Consider the following 15,293-nt stretch of genomic DNA (forward strand, 5'->3'; position numbering starts at 1 on the left):
GTTTTGTTTTGTTTTCTAAAACTGTGCAAACATTAAATGTCAATGTTTTAATCTTGGTCAATGTGATACTACAAAGAAGTTGCTTTTATTCTGTTATTGTTCAGTTCAATTATCTTCATATGTCCTTAAACCTTAATAGTCATTTGTTATTTCATTTTCCTCTGTGTTTTTTTTTTCATTTCCCTTGGAATATTAGTGTCTTTGTTACTGGTTTGTAAGAGATTATTTATGACTAAGGAATGTTAACCATTCGCCATGCATTGTAAATGAAATGCCGTGTTTTGTCTCCAACATCTTACTGTGATGTTTTAATTTTGGTTGTACAGAAGTTGTGTGTTGAAATATAATAATGTTCTGCTTTTTAAAAAAGGGGGGGAATCAGAAGTAGAGAATTGAAATTTGAAAACAAAATAATAATAAGTGTTGGGGATTAGTGTATGGAGCCCAGAGGACATGGAGTAGCTGATTTGAACTTTTGGATATCTCTTGTTGAGGGGTGGATAACTTGGGGGACAAGAAAAGAAAGAAAAGAGATGAAGTGGGGTTGTATTCAGCAGTAGTAAATCTGGAGAATTTGTAGGAGAGCGTGAGCTAAGATGCAGGGGTGGGAGGAGGTAAAAAGTGAGAGTTGGGTAAGTGAAGGTAGGTTGTAAGAGAGTGTGGGTAAGAGGAATGTCACCAACAGAAAACAAATTTGGAATATGGGACTCTGCTCTGAGGAGAGCTGAGTAGGCATCATAAAAATACATCATCTGACCCCGGAATGGATGGAGTGGGTGAGGCTGAGCTGTAATTGTTCCTAAGACAGGGGAGAGGTAAACTGTAGTTGGCTGGTTGGTGGCAGAGTAGGTTGATGAACAGACTTACACCCAGAGGTGGGTGTGATTTCTCTCCTGACCCCTTTTTTAATTTTTAAATGAAAGAGACCAGCTTTGTGTGTGTGTGTGTGTGTGTGTGTGTGTGTGTGAAGTAGGTGAGCAATAATTAGCAGCAGGTAGCTCTGACTCTTATTTTCTTAAACTGAGAGCATCAGAATTGCCTTTGCAATGACCTACATTAGCCACAGGAAGCTCTATAACTCATGTCCCCCATGCTTTGCTCCTCAATTTGCTTTGCTTGATGTGCAGGGAGATTTAGTGAGTCGGAGTGGCAAGCCCCCCGGGAAAGCCTGGGGAGTTTAGTGCTGACACTGCATTTAGTGCCACGATTGCAGCCTTTTTACTGTGTGTAAAGGGCCATTCATTTACTCTAATGTGTACTTCCCAAACCCTTTATGAGGTGTTCTCTTGAGATTTCTTATTCTACTTGGTGTTGGTGCAAAATGTCTATTTTGGAGTAGATCCAAAAAGTCAGTAAGTGGAAGATACTCTATAGCTATCTTTTGCCATTGTGTCTCTACGACCTTTAAAAAGTGTGTTACTTGAAACATCACTACCTAATACTTTTTAAAAGTTCAGTTGGCATTTTTGTTGTTTATTTGAAAAATATTGGCTGTGCGGCTGGTAACACCAACTTAAATTACCAGCATGGTCAGACATGTTTATCAGTTGTAAGAAGAACTTTGCTTTTTGCAGAAATGTACTAAATATACACCTTACTTCCTGCTCATGAATGATGGTCAACCAGAAAATCACAACAAATATAGGATGTTCTTATTACATAGTTTGCTCCTTAATGACCATAGTATGTAGCTGAATTTGTGGCAGGCCCTTTCGGTGGACTAGAAGAAGTCCAATTGCAACTGGGGAAATGTGTGGGGGAAAATTCTAAGTAGTTTCCACTGGCTGTGTTCACAATGACACAATTATTGCTTTAATAGTGATCTTTTTGATTGGACATTTCATTTCTGATGGCCAAAAAATGTCAAAAACATAAATCTGATTGGTCCCCATGGGAGAAGGAAGAGTATATGTAATTTCACAGATGGCTTCTGTAATTAGGGTCGTATTTTCTCCTGCCAGGAATTTTGCCCACTGGTGTTGAAAATTATTGGCAAATGATATTTTAGTGATAAACCTGAGTTTTGTCAGTTCCATGGTTTCTCTTAAAAAGAAATCAGAAGATCTAACTGCTTTGATTCATATTTTTCCATGTCAACCATGGAGCTGGATAGAGCTTTCTTCTTTTTTTTTTTTTTTAATTTTTTTTTTCAACATTTTTATTTATTTTTGGGACAGAGAGAGACAGAGCATGAACAGGGGAGGGGCAGAGAGAGAGGGAGACACAGAATCGGAAACAGGCTCCAGGCTCTGAGCCATCAGCCCAGAGCCTGACGCGGGGCTCGAACTCCCAGACCGTGAGATCGTGACCTGGCTGAAGTCGGACGCTTAACCGACTGCACCACCCAGGCGCCCCTAGAGCTTTCTTCTTCAGGCAGGTTATTTCCTCTCTGCCTGGTCTTAATCGCTGCTTTGTGTCCTCATGTTATCTGCCTGGCTCCTGTAGGACTTGGAATTTGTGATTCAGCTTTAAACTTCGTAGGTGGATGACTCAGAATTCTGTTCCACAGCTCCGGTCCCCATCCAGCTTCTCATCCCATCTATAGTATCTATGCATTCTTTCTGCCCAGAAATCCCATTGACACCCAAATCACAACATACTACAAGTTTTTTCATTATTTCTTTCCTGCCTTCTCTTTCCAGCTTCGCTGCTATCCTCCTTGCTTTCTCAAAGTTGAATTGTGTCTGAGTCTTTCTCTTTTGCTTCCATATCTAAAGGCTATCAAGAGTTACTTCTTCCTTCTTAGCATGCTTTCATCTGCCCACATTCCTTACATTCGGTCTCTACATCCACCCACCATCCTCATGCAGGTGCAATCGATCCAGGTAGATCACCAACCTCTAGGCAGCTTGCTTGATTTCTAGTTTCTGCTCCTATCTGTTTTCCAGGCAGGGACAAAAGTAGGCTTAAGCAGATTCCATTTTTACTTGGTCACTTTCCCCTTCAAAAAGCTGCTGTGATTTCCCATCTCTCATTATACCAAATGGAACTCTTCTGTTTTCCAAAGGCTTTACCTGTTGCCACCACAAATACATTCTTACCAACTAAAGTTTATATTTCTTGGCTTGGATTCATCCACATCTCTTAGCGTGCTGGTTCCCATTCTATAGGTCTTTGCATATCGGTATCTTCCCTTCTTTGCTGGTTTCTGACCTCATTTGATATCCACCTTACATTTCCTCTCCTCCTCAAAGCATATGCTTGCTCATTTTAGTAGATCTTAATTATTCTTTTGCTCTGCATTCTGCCTAACTTGTACGTTGGAATCAGCAGAGTGGAGTAGTTCAGAGCATGGGCACGCTTGAATTTAGCTGCTGCCATGTACTGACTATGTGTTCTTAGGTCTTGCTGAGCCTCCATTATCTGAAATGCAAGCAAGGTATTAATAACAACACTGGTCTCCTTGGATTGTTATGATTAAATGTGATAACAAATAAATGTTTGGCACTCAGAAACCCACAGGCCAGTATCTCAGAGAACATCTCCAGCCATCCCACATGCCTACAAAGTGCAGTTATGTACTCTTTGAAGGGGAGAATCTGATTTTCCTCATCTTTGTACTCTGATGCCTTAGACCATGCCTGGCAAAGATTAATTATTCGATGATATTTGTTGAGAAATGAAGATAGGGTGTGTTCATGAGTTGATTACAAAGATTAATTATTGTGATTATTATTGCTATTATTTCACAATTCTTTGCCATTACACCATGAACCAGAAGGAATATGTACAGTAAAGTGCATTTTCCAACTATGAGTATTTTTGGGGAAGTGTGTCTTAGGGTAACTGCAGCTTCTTGATTACCTTCTAAAGGCAGTGACAGGAAGTTTGAGGATATTTCATTCTTTTGTATTCTTTGCTTCTTTTTTGCCTTTCATTCCTCTGTCATCTACTTAGGGATTCATTATATATTCATCATAGCTGCATATAAATAATATGTAAATTAATATTCATGACATTTTGGATTTTTTTGGGTTTTTTGCTTTATTTTTGGAATTTGGGTCAGAGGGGGGTTCTTCATTTCTCAGTGTTTCCATTTTCTTAGTTTCCAATTGAGAGCATGAAACAGGCAAATTTAATCATTGGTAACTGGTGACAGTATTCTCTGAACTCATTGTATTTGCAAATATTTCTGGCATCATCACCATTGGCATCACCATCCCCACTAACGTAGATATTAAATTTAATTCATATAAATTTTCCCAAGAACTTGCCATGGTGTTACCTACTATTTCATGTGTTCATAGACATCTTTTGCTTTGGAAAGGGAAAGTGCCAGGATAAGCACTATTGCGTTCAGTATGCAGATGAACGTTTTATAGAGATAGGATTGTACTGGAGACAAAATTAATTGTGACAGTTTGGGAGGAGTTTTACAGAAAAAGAAGATTAACATGTTAGGTCTTTAGTGGCTGTCTTCCTTGATGCATATAATGCTAGGCAAAATGAAATCTATGTGCCCAGGCTCAGTGGAGGAATGTTTACTGAGTCCATAGAAATTTGAGCAGGGCACATCTCTAAGGGTTTATGACAGCCTATTTTCTTTTCTCAGTGTGGGGATGAATTGGTGCATTATCGTCTAAATTGGAAGTCATGGTGAAAGTTCTTTTTTGATTCTCTTATTTATTTATTTATTTATTTATTTATTTATTTATTTATTGTTTATTTGTTAAGAAACTTGCACAGAAAGTGTCTTGCTTATTCTGAAGTTGCTATTATTCTTCAGACCAGAACAGATTATACCATTGTATTTCTTCAAATATTTATGAATACATAAAAAGGAAGGTATTTACATAGCATGAGACCAGATCTAACTTCATTTGTTTCTTTGATTCTTCGACATAGGCTACGTAATACAACCTGTTCTGGTCAAAAAGTCACATTTTCAAGCTTTTGAATGATTTTTGCAATGATAATACAGAAAGGTTATTTTTATATATTCACATTTTTTTCTTTTCCTCCAAGGAAACCAACATGTCTGACAAAAGTGACTTAAAAGCTGAGCTAGAGCGCAAAAAACAGCGCTTAGCACAGATAAGAGAAGAGAAGAAACGGAAGGAAGAAGAGAGGAAAAAGAAAGAGGTAAATACTGGGTATTGGGGTGTTGCAGGGAAAAAGGAAAATCACTTGATTCTAAGGGACTGGTCAAATGATTAAGAGGATGCTCTACAAGAATCCTTCTAGGATCTCTGAATAAAATGAGTGGGTATCTGCATACGCAGAGTAACGAGATCATTGTCACCTGCTGTGTCCTGGCCAAGCACCACCTATGGTCCAGAGGTCTCCAAGCCCCAGGTTCACCTTAGACTTGAATAGCACCCTAAAAGTGGTCCATGAAATCTCTATTGTTGGAAATTTCTTAACCTTTCTGTATCTGGGTTTCCTATCCTTAAAATAGGAATACTAATATATATTTTTTGTGGGGTTGTGAGAATTAAAAGAGTTAATCTTGTAAAGCACTTGGTAGTACCCAGGCTCTGGTAGGTGTTTAATATGTGTTAGGGCTCTTAAAAAGTATCTCTGAGCTGTCAGCACAGAGCCCGATGCAGGGCTCAAACTCATGAACTGAGAGATCATGACTGGAGCCAAAGTCGGATGCCCAACTCACTGAGACACCCAGGCACCCCAAGAGAAAGAATCTTAAGCAGGCTCCATGCTCAGCATGGAGCCTGATGAGGGTCTTGATCCCACAGGCCGTGGGATCATGAATTGAGCCAAAATCAAGGGTCAGACACTCAACCGACTGAACAACCCAGGAGCCCCAATATGTGTTAGTTTTAAGAAAAAAATTTTTCAAAACTACTAGCCTGGGGTGCCTGGCTGGCTCAGTTGGTTGAATGTCTGACTTCAGCTCTGGTCATGATCACACAGTTCGTGAGTTCGAGCCTCGCACTAGGCTCTGTGCTGACAGTGCGGAGCCTGCTTTGGATCCTCTGTGTCCCTCTCTCTCTGCCCCTCCCCTGCTTGCAAGCTCTTTCTCTCAAAAATAAACAAACATTAACACACACACACACACACACACACACACACACACACACAAACTACTAGCCAGAACATTTTAGGAGAACTATAGAAAAATGATGCCAATGGATCTCCATGGTTTCCTAAGGGATGTGTGTTTTTCAGCATAAACAAGGATCCTAGGTCTGATAGAGGGAAAGCAGTATGCCCCCCTCTTGGGGAGAGGGTAGGTAGTATGGTAGTAGACTCTGCTCCATGGACACAGAATTATAACATTTTGAAACTAGAAGAGATTTTAGAGGCTTTCTACTGACACCCCTCGTTATGCCCACAAAGCAGCAGAAACCCAGAGATGAAATACCACTTTCTGTCTGCCACACCCAGAATCCAGGGCTCTGGATTCCCGGTTCAGTGCGTTGCTGTCATGTCATGTTTTCTTCTCCTAGCTGAATCCAACAAATAATTTATTTTTAATTCTCCAATTTGTTGCGGTCATGTAGAAATAGCCCACATCTTGTACAGAAACCAGACGCCAAAGGTGGTTTGGAATAGTTTTCTGAGAAGGAAACTTTATGTGTGATATACTCGTGTGTTTAGAAACCAGAGCTGTCCCATACTTGGAGTCGTTCTGTAAGGAAAAAGAAAATGTCTTTTGATGCCTTACAATCTAGATAGGCTCTGTTTCATACTATAAGGGTGGGAAACCAAGGTAACAAATTTGTAACAATTATTTCCCAACAAAGTAAAACATAATTGCAATTGTGTTTTAGCCTCCTGCCATCTCACATCTCTCCCGTTCCATTACACTTTGATTGATGCCAGGGTCTTATTTGTCCTTGACAGTGCACATAATGTTTTTCTCTTGGTGATCTTTGCTATTATGTATGCAGTCTTTGAGTGAAGTAGAGGTGAGAATTGACAAGGAATGGCTATTCATTTCCAAGCAAAGCCAAAAAAGGCATTAGGTTATTATGCTTCCTTTCCTTCAAATGTCAACACTTACTATAGTTTTATAGCACCTGTTATTCTTTACTAATAACCAGTTTCCTTTTAAACTGACGTTCTAACATCCAACTTGAATTTCATAGAATTACTACAAAATGTGATGTGGTATGGGAAATCCGGTTCCAAATTATGCTGTCTGCCTCGTCTTTGTCACTTCACCCAAGGCGGGGGGGGGGGGGGGGGGGCGCGGGGAATTGCAGGCAAACAAGGCTGATCGAAACGGGCCACCCTTTCTGTTTCTGTACCCGGCAGCTTTGCCCAATGGAGATTTGGCCCGTTACACAGCAGATGGAGCCCTAGGAGGTAGCCAGTGGCAGGTGGTGGGGAGTGTGGTGCACCTGGGCTCTGTATTTTCTGGGCCTGGAATTAAAGCAATGGTCTTAGTTTCCTTGTTTCCACAGGGTTAAGCCTGTCATATCCTGACCTTGCTCCATGGGCTCCCGTGGCAGTACAGAGCCCTCACTCTCCATCTCAAAGGTTTTGATTCGAAAGGTCCGACCGGGGCCAGACTTTGCGATTCATTGGATGACACCATCCTTAAAGCCTGTCTTGTTCCTCAGCAACCCATTTCCCCCTGCAAAAGATCTTTCCTTAATTGGGTCAGAGTAACTTTTGTAGACTGTGATGAGTTGGTTTGTCTGAGCAGACTTTGCCGTAAGACAGAGGCGGGAAAATTCAGTGATTTTGCCCCGAGGCTTTTGAGGTGATGTGGCTGGGAAACCTGTCTCTGCCCTTCACAGAATGGCCTTGAGTGAGTATGAGACCCTTCTGACCTTGTTCTCCCTTGTGTAAAATGGGGAAAATATTGGTGCCTACCTCACAGAGTTCTATGAGGATGTAAGGAGAACATAAGGCACAGAGGAACTGGTCAGTAAGAAGCAATGGTTATTCTGCTCCTGAGATTGGCAACCAGAATAGGAGAATGCAACCCCGTACGGTTGGCTACATACATTTGTCAGGATCCTGCTGATGAGGCCGTTTTCCAAAAATACTGTTATTGGACGGATCTTATAATTCAAGTCTTCCAGTTTCCTGGAATTATAGCATTTTGTAGCTGCAAGAAACCTGGAATTTTCAAATGAGGATACTGGGCCCCAGAAGTCAAAGCCTTAAGGGTAGCCGCCCTTATCTCCAGTCTCAGGAAGGATCCCCTCTTCCAGCCCGTGGCCCTAAACAGAAACCTGGGGTCATTCTTTTACTACCCCTTCTCCAACTTAGAGTGGTCATCAGATCCTGGATGGACAAGACAGCACTTTCTTTTCTCCCCCATCTTCTTTCTCCTTAAATCCACATTCTGGCCAGTCTCAGCTACTTACATATCCCGTATGGGCCACACTCTCTCTTGACAGGGAGTTTGTGAATATTTACTTACTGCTTGTACCATTCCCCTACTTCTCTCTATTGTTCTTCTCCTGACTGTTAACTACCTGTCTTTCAGTTCTCACCTCAAACGTCACTTCCTCCAGAAAAGCTTCTCTTATACCTTTCTCCCGCCATGACTAGTTAGTCCAGCCCCTATCCTTGACCTCATCAAACCAGTTAGCACAAAGCAGTATGTTTGCATCTTCACTCGTCTTTCTCTCCTAAGAGAGGGCAGGCTTTTGAGGACAGGGCTGGTGTTTTTCAAGTGAATGTCTAGCACAGATCCTGCCACCTAGCAGGACTTCAATAAAGGGTTAAACAAAGAATGATTGAGTGCATGAGTGAACACAGCAACTAGTTAGCACTAGTCTGAGATGCTGGTCATAGACACCTTTTCCAAACATCTGGAATTCTTTCCTGCAAATATCCTTGGAAATTCTGATCTTGAGTCTATGGGATGCCCCAGTCAACTGTCACTGACTCCTGAGTTTTAAGATTTTCTAGTTTTTGTGGTGTTTGTAGAGTGTTAGCAATAGCCTTAACTTATAGGCTTGATTTTTAACTTTATTTAAGCTTATATTTTAAATGACACAAATTTAGAATAAAAAGGAAACAAAATGCTTCTTAATGCCAATCTGAGTGACTATTTTTTTTACCAGGACTGAAAACTGGTGTGAGTTAGGACCACCTAGGTTGATTATCTCCACAGAACCCAGAAAGCTATACATGTATAAAATTACCACTCTGTGCTTCTTTGGATGTCAACTGTTTTCTTGGTTGTGGTATTATGGATGAAATCTGATTTCAAAATAAATATAGTGGCCACCATTTCAGATTCAGTCCCAACTTCATGAAAAATTGGCTTTAATGCAATGAGGTGTCCTTAATGGGGCCACCCTGAAGTTTCGTCCTGTCCTTGGCCTTCTGCTGGATTGCTGTAAGGTAGGACGGACAGAGGTTTCCTGGCCTGTCCTCACTTGTTCCTCTAATAACTATGGAGCTGTCTTTGAAAAAGTGACTGACAGTTCTCAGCTGACAAATTTGCTTTCTTTGATTTTCCTCCCTGGGTCTCAGCTGTGATTACTCTTTGCAAACAGAAATAGCGTTTTCTGGGAAAGACACCTAGCACATTTTTTAATTGCTAGCACGGTGAAATCACTCCTGTTGAGTCATTAAAATATATTAGGATTCTACAGTAATTACATGGAGAAAATCAAAAGTTTCGTGACTAGAGCACTTGGTATAACTAACTGCCTTGGATGTAGTATCACTCTGTTTAGTTTAAGGTGCTAATTGGTAACAGATAGGAATTGCCTTTATTTCTAATAAGCCCCAGTTACCTAAGTTTGCATTTTCCTTGTCACCTTTGAGTGCTGATAGCTTTCTTAAGCTTTTGTTACATCTAGATGGACATTTGTCCTTACTAATATATGTCATTATATTGCCTTCTTCCTTAAGAATTAAAGAAGGTGGAAGGCAGAGAATGAGTTGTAGAGGCACCTGTATGAAAAGGAATGGAATTTTGGAGGAGGAGTTCAGGTGTGCTGTTTTTGCACAGTGTATGGTTATGCGTGCTGATGTGTGACATGCCCTCTAGTGTGTTTCTTAAATGTTTAATGCTTAAAGAATAAATTAAAAAAAAATTCTGTGCCTTTCTGCATAGGACATACATGACAGAAAGTTTTAGATAATATACTCTAAGTTTATTGGAAAGGAAAGGATTAGGCAGATCTTCTTCGGTTCGCTCTATTTAAGCTCCATTAGAACCTCTTTGTCTCATTACCGTTGACACTCTGTTGTCCTTCACTACGTTTTTGTTAAAAGAATGAAGAAAGGTTAATGACTCTTTTTGTTGCTAGGATATAGCAATGACTCTGTTATGAACACTGGGTCACTGAAAGTTTAGAGGACTCCTAACAGTGCTGTTGTAAAGGCGCTTGCTGAACAGAGTGCAGTTGGCAGAAGGATGTAGAATTCTGAGATTCTATAGTTATAGAATAACAATTACCAAAGGGAGGTAATTGTTCATTTATTCAATACATTAAAAAAATTTTAATGTTAAATTTTGAGAGAGAGAGAGACAGACAGAACACGAGTGGGGTAGGGGCAGCGAGGGAGACACAGAATCCGAAGCAGGCTCCAGGCTCTGAGCTGTCAGCACAGAGCCTGACATGAGGCTCAAACTCTTGAACTGAGAGCTAATGACCGGAGCTCAAGTCAGACACTTAACCTCTCAGCTTTGCTGTGAGGATATAGTGGTGAACAAAATAAACACATATCTGCTCTCAGTAAAGCTGAAAGTCCAGTGATGGCTAAACTCTCCACTGTAAAATCATATTGTTTCATACTGGCTTCCTAAGATGGATTTTGCTTATCTTAGTTTTTCCATTTGTATTTCAGTAACTTCTATGGCAATTCCCTTTTGTTTGATTTCCTCCTTCCTTTTTTTGACTTTCTGATATGTGAATGTTTATAGATCCTCACTCTGTAAGGCCCTTCTTCCTATTTTAGTTCTATCTTTGCCTCTGTTGTGCGCATACACTTTGGAACTTTCTTCAATAAGTTTAAATGTTAAAATTGGAAAAGAACGTGAACTTTGCTATCTTCACGGATAGAGATTAAGCTGTCATTTCAGAATTTTGGGCTAGGTGAGGGTGCCAGAAAGCCTCTAGTGCTCTCATTAGCCTTCATCAACCCCCACAATGACAGTTTTTCCTCAAATGACAGATAGACTTCAAATATGAGAGCATTTTAAGCCTGAGATGAATAATAACAAAAGTGTCGAGCCCAGCATTATGTGCAGAGATGCATTTTGCTTATAATCAGTGTGTAGGTTATCATCTGGAAGTAAAAGTTGCATGGACTTTTTCTGCTTCAGATGCCACGATGTAAATTATGCTTTGGTGCTTTGAAAATGTACCCGGCTACCCTTGAAGCAGATAATATACCTGTTAGGGTACCCAACTTGCCCCTGGGGAGAAGGGTGTGTTTGGTAACTGGATAATTGGCTTTTGACAACCTTAAGATAGCTTCACTTTTGTAAACTCTCAAAGCTTTATCATGAAGCAGGATGTTACCATGTTTCAGATGTGGGATAAATGCCTTGTCTTAAGCAATTAACTGTGTTAGGAAAAAGAAAAGACCTGAATGTTTAATTAGCCCAGAATCCCACCAATGACCTTCTTTAACCTGTATTTTGTTGTTCCTATCCTATAGAAAACACGAACCAGACATAGGATCTGTCTATATGAAGCCCTGTGTTTGTTTGACAGAATTTGGGAAATTTCTTCTGAATGATTTTTTTATTCTATATTTTTCTACAAGATAATTTTCTCCCTTGAGTTAATATATTTAATGGAAGCCTGTGAAAATCAGAATTAAGTAACAACACTTAGATATCAATATTGCTCACATGCCTCAATAAATATTGTAGCATGGTTTATTTTAAACCATGGTAAAATTAGATTGCTGATACAGAGTGTATTTTACAGTTACAGATTTCAGAACTAGTTTTATTTTTTAGCCAGATCCCAGTAATTCTTTGTTTTCATAATTCCAACATGGGGCGTGAATATTATAAACACGCACTCATCAAGAATTGATAGATAGTATGTCTTCCCAGAAGGGACAATGGGGTTGAAAAAGGCAAACAATTAAAAAAATAATAATCCATATTATCCCAGTCAGAAATACTTAACTCTGATGGTTTCTTTCAAAACTGAGTGAGAGAAACTTTCATACCATGCGATAAAAGCAGGGGAAAAAACCCTTCAAACAAAAGAGAAAGCACGGGGTTAGTAATTATTAAGTGGAGCAGTTGCAGTGTTTTTTCATCTTTTATACACATGATTATATCTATTTATGGCTTTTGCTTGGTCTTCACTGCCACTCATTTACCACTTTCAGTTTAAGCCAGGAAAAGCATATACTTAGTTCTGTTATTAACTTTTCTTACTGGCATCTACTCTTTTTAGGCTGATATGCAGCAAAAGAAAGAACCTGTTCAGGACGACTCTGATCTGGATCGCAAACGCAGAGAGACAGAGGCTCTTTTGCAAAGCATTGGTATATCACCGGAGCCCCCTCTAGGTACCTAAATGGTGTCACTGTTTTCTTAAATTTGGCTTGCATGGGATTTACCATGTCCAGCGTTTACTATTCTTTTATGTCTCTTTTATTTTTATTTTTGAAGAAATTCTGTGGCTTATGGTTCAGCTGTATTTATTTTTGGAATTGAGGGGGCTGGAAGGAGATGGAAAGACAGATTGCTGCTTATTGACTGATTATATGGTCAACCTTCTCTACTGTGTACTAGTAGATTATTTTATACTTGTTAAACGAGTTGCCACATGGTAAACACAAGAAATCTTGGAATTTTTTTCTTAAATTGTTCTTCATTTCCATCACTGAATCCCAGCCTTTCTCTGCCAACCTAAATACTGTGAATCTGGTTATGAATTTCATAACCACTACAGGCATAGAATTATTCCATGATGAAAATAGAAAGCTCAGTGGGAAATGTGAAGGAAAACTTAAAATAGTGACAAATTAACAGCTACTTAACAAGTTTAAATTTATTCAAGTCTATTGTAGATCTTGGTTTCACTGCTAATTGGCATTTTTATTGCAACACCCCTCCTCCAACTCATTCATTTGTAGTTAATTGTCCACAATCTCATTTTGTGACTAGGGTTTGGATATTGAATTATTTGGTTTATTTGTGTTGAAGGTAAACTTCTACATGATGTGTTTATTCTGTCACTTCATTGTGTATCTCTCATGTGATCATTTATTTTATTTCTCTTTATCCATTTGCTTTCCATACATTTCAGGATAATCCTGGGGTGTCTGTGAAACTACATGATAGACAATATAGTAAAAAAAAAAAAAAAAAAAAGACTTTAAAAATAATGCATATAAGTAGATACAATATCAAGTCTTCATTTCAAAATGGTTTGTTTTTTTAAATCCCACCGTTGGCTTTTATATTAAAATAAATTTTTATTTATTTCCATAGTTACTTAAACTAAGAATAAAAATTGTCCCATGTACAACAAAATGACAAGTATTTTATTAATATAAGTAAGAAAAAGCAATATGTAATAAGCTAATGAATTATTAAGTGTTACTGGATATAATTTAATATATACACAATTAAAACACCATAAAAAAGTGTTTTATACTGACCCTCAGTTTGCATTAGGTAAAATCATATGTCTAACAATTATAGAAGGAGCCCCTACAAGATGTTGGTTACTTCGTTTAACTTCTTTATGGTATGGAAGATGTAACCTTTGGGATATTTGGCTGATGGACCTTCTTTGAGGAGCTGACAAACTTCTTAATACTTAGTTGTCTTGTGACATAATGTAGACACTTTGCAGTAATCCATTATGTTTTTGCCCCAAAATAGCCTTTGAGATTCTGTTGCAGTGTGAACACTGGTTAAGCCCCATAGTCGTATGTCCTATTTTCCTCTATTCTAAATAAAGCCAGCAATTAAACTTTAAGAACAAAACAGTTAAATATCTCTAAACCATGACCACTATGGCCAAATTCTGAGCTATCCCTGCATTCCTGCCAGGGGACTTGGTGAAAGTGGTGCCCATTTTCAGTTTTCATCCATCTCTCCAACTTACCCTCTGACTTACTACAGAGGGTAATCAGTGAATTAATTATGGGAGCTCACGAAATTCCTAGTTTCATGACAGATCTGCCATTGTGTTATAGGATTTGGACAAAATAGTTAAACCCTTTACTCTATTAAATAAATAAAAGGAAATTGCACATGATTGAAACCAAATGGGAATCTACACTTATGTATTGAAGTTTCTTTCTGCCCATATGGCTTCTCTGGCATGTGTGATATTGAGAACCCCCTGAATTTGTCTGGCCTGGAGCCATCTTGGCTATTTGGTGCAGCTTCTATCTGAAGGACATTTGGCTTGTACCTGAAGGACAGGAAAAAAATATATATACATTTACATTTCCTGTACCTTTTTTCTTTTCTTATCCTTGTGTCAGATCTTCAGCTTGCACTGACCTCAATCTTCAAACTTATTTCTCCGGTCTTTAGAATGACTGTTTACTTTTGTGCCCATGGCAGTGCCTTCTAGCGCTGCCGCAGGCAAAGGGAAGCAAGTTCCGAACACAGTAAACAATACAATGGGATGAAACTATTCATTAAATGTAAAAATAAAGCCGCCTGGCATTTTCCTTTGTTTTGAAAAAGATTTTTAAATTACCAGGTTCAACATTTACCCTTTCTCTATCCGTCATTTAGTCTCGCATTGTAAATGCAGTTTATATTCCACAGAGAATTGATTTCCCTCCAATGTAGACATACAACAGACTTTCCTCTCTCTCTTTGACGATTTAAAATTATTCAGAATTACTTATTCCATAATGTTTCAAAGTTTTATAGACACCCACTTTTTTAATAGGTCACATCTATACTAACAAAATAAAGTGGAGAATTGAAATTATCTGGATAGGTCACCCTAGAGAGATATTTGAGTTGAAATATCTGGATAGCTATTTTGATTCTCCATTTCACTTTGTTAAGGTGGACATGGCCTTAGAATCCCTAAGTTAATTCTGTCTAAATTCATTTCAAATTTTAATTTCCAAAATATGAAAAATTCACTTGACTTTCTTCCTTTTCTTTCCTTTTTTTTTTTTTTTTTTTTTTCCTTATCCCATCTTAATCTCTCCTGGCCATACAACCACTTTAATTTGGGCCCATTTGTTTTGATTTGTCTGACACTGCTCTTCTCCAGTGCAGTCGCTGCATTTTTTAACATGGGATACCTGTTATTTTCATTATTTAGTCCCAACCCCTATGTCTCCCTCCTCGAAATCAGTGAGCACTCCCAGTGAAGCTGGAAGCCAAGACTCAGGAGACCTGGGACCATTAACAAGGTAAGAACTGTCCCTCTAACAAAGGCCAGGGGGGATGTCAATAT

The 15,293-nt window shown here is 39.0% G+C and overlaps 1 protein-coding gene across 4 annotated transcripts in view; it reads left to right on the forward strand.

The window, feature by feature from the left end:
* The window catches only part of DYNC1I1 (dynein cytoplasmic 1 intermediate chain 1), a 319,773-nt gene that overhangs the window by 26,911 nt on the left and 277,569 nt on the right, over positions 1–15,293 (forward strand). For 2 of the 4 annotated variants that reach the window (XM_043588924.1, XM_043588927.1), the window contains exons 2-4: positions 4,966–5,082; positions 12,303–12,417; positions 15,108–15,249. In XM_043588924.1, the coding sequence (XP_043444859.1) occupies positions 4,975–5,082; positions 12,303–12,417; positions 15,108–15,249 (365 nt within the window). In that variant the 5' untranslated portion in view covers positions 4,966–4,974. The remainder of the gene's footprint in view (positions 1–4,965; positions 5,083–12,302; positions 12,418–15,107; positions 15,250–15,293) is intronic. The other 2 variants (XM_043588926.1, XM_043588928.1) reach the window with 1 other exon arrangement.

This window comes from Prionailurus bengalensis, chromosome A2, assembly GCF_016509475.1.
Source record: "Prionailurus bengalensis isolate Pbe53 chromosome A2, Fcat_Pben_1.1_paternal_pri, whole genome shotgun sequence".
Classification (NCBI taxonomy): domain Eukaryota; kingdom Metazoa; phylum Chordata; class Mammalia; order Carnivora; family Felidae; genus Prionailurus; species Prionailurus bengalensis.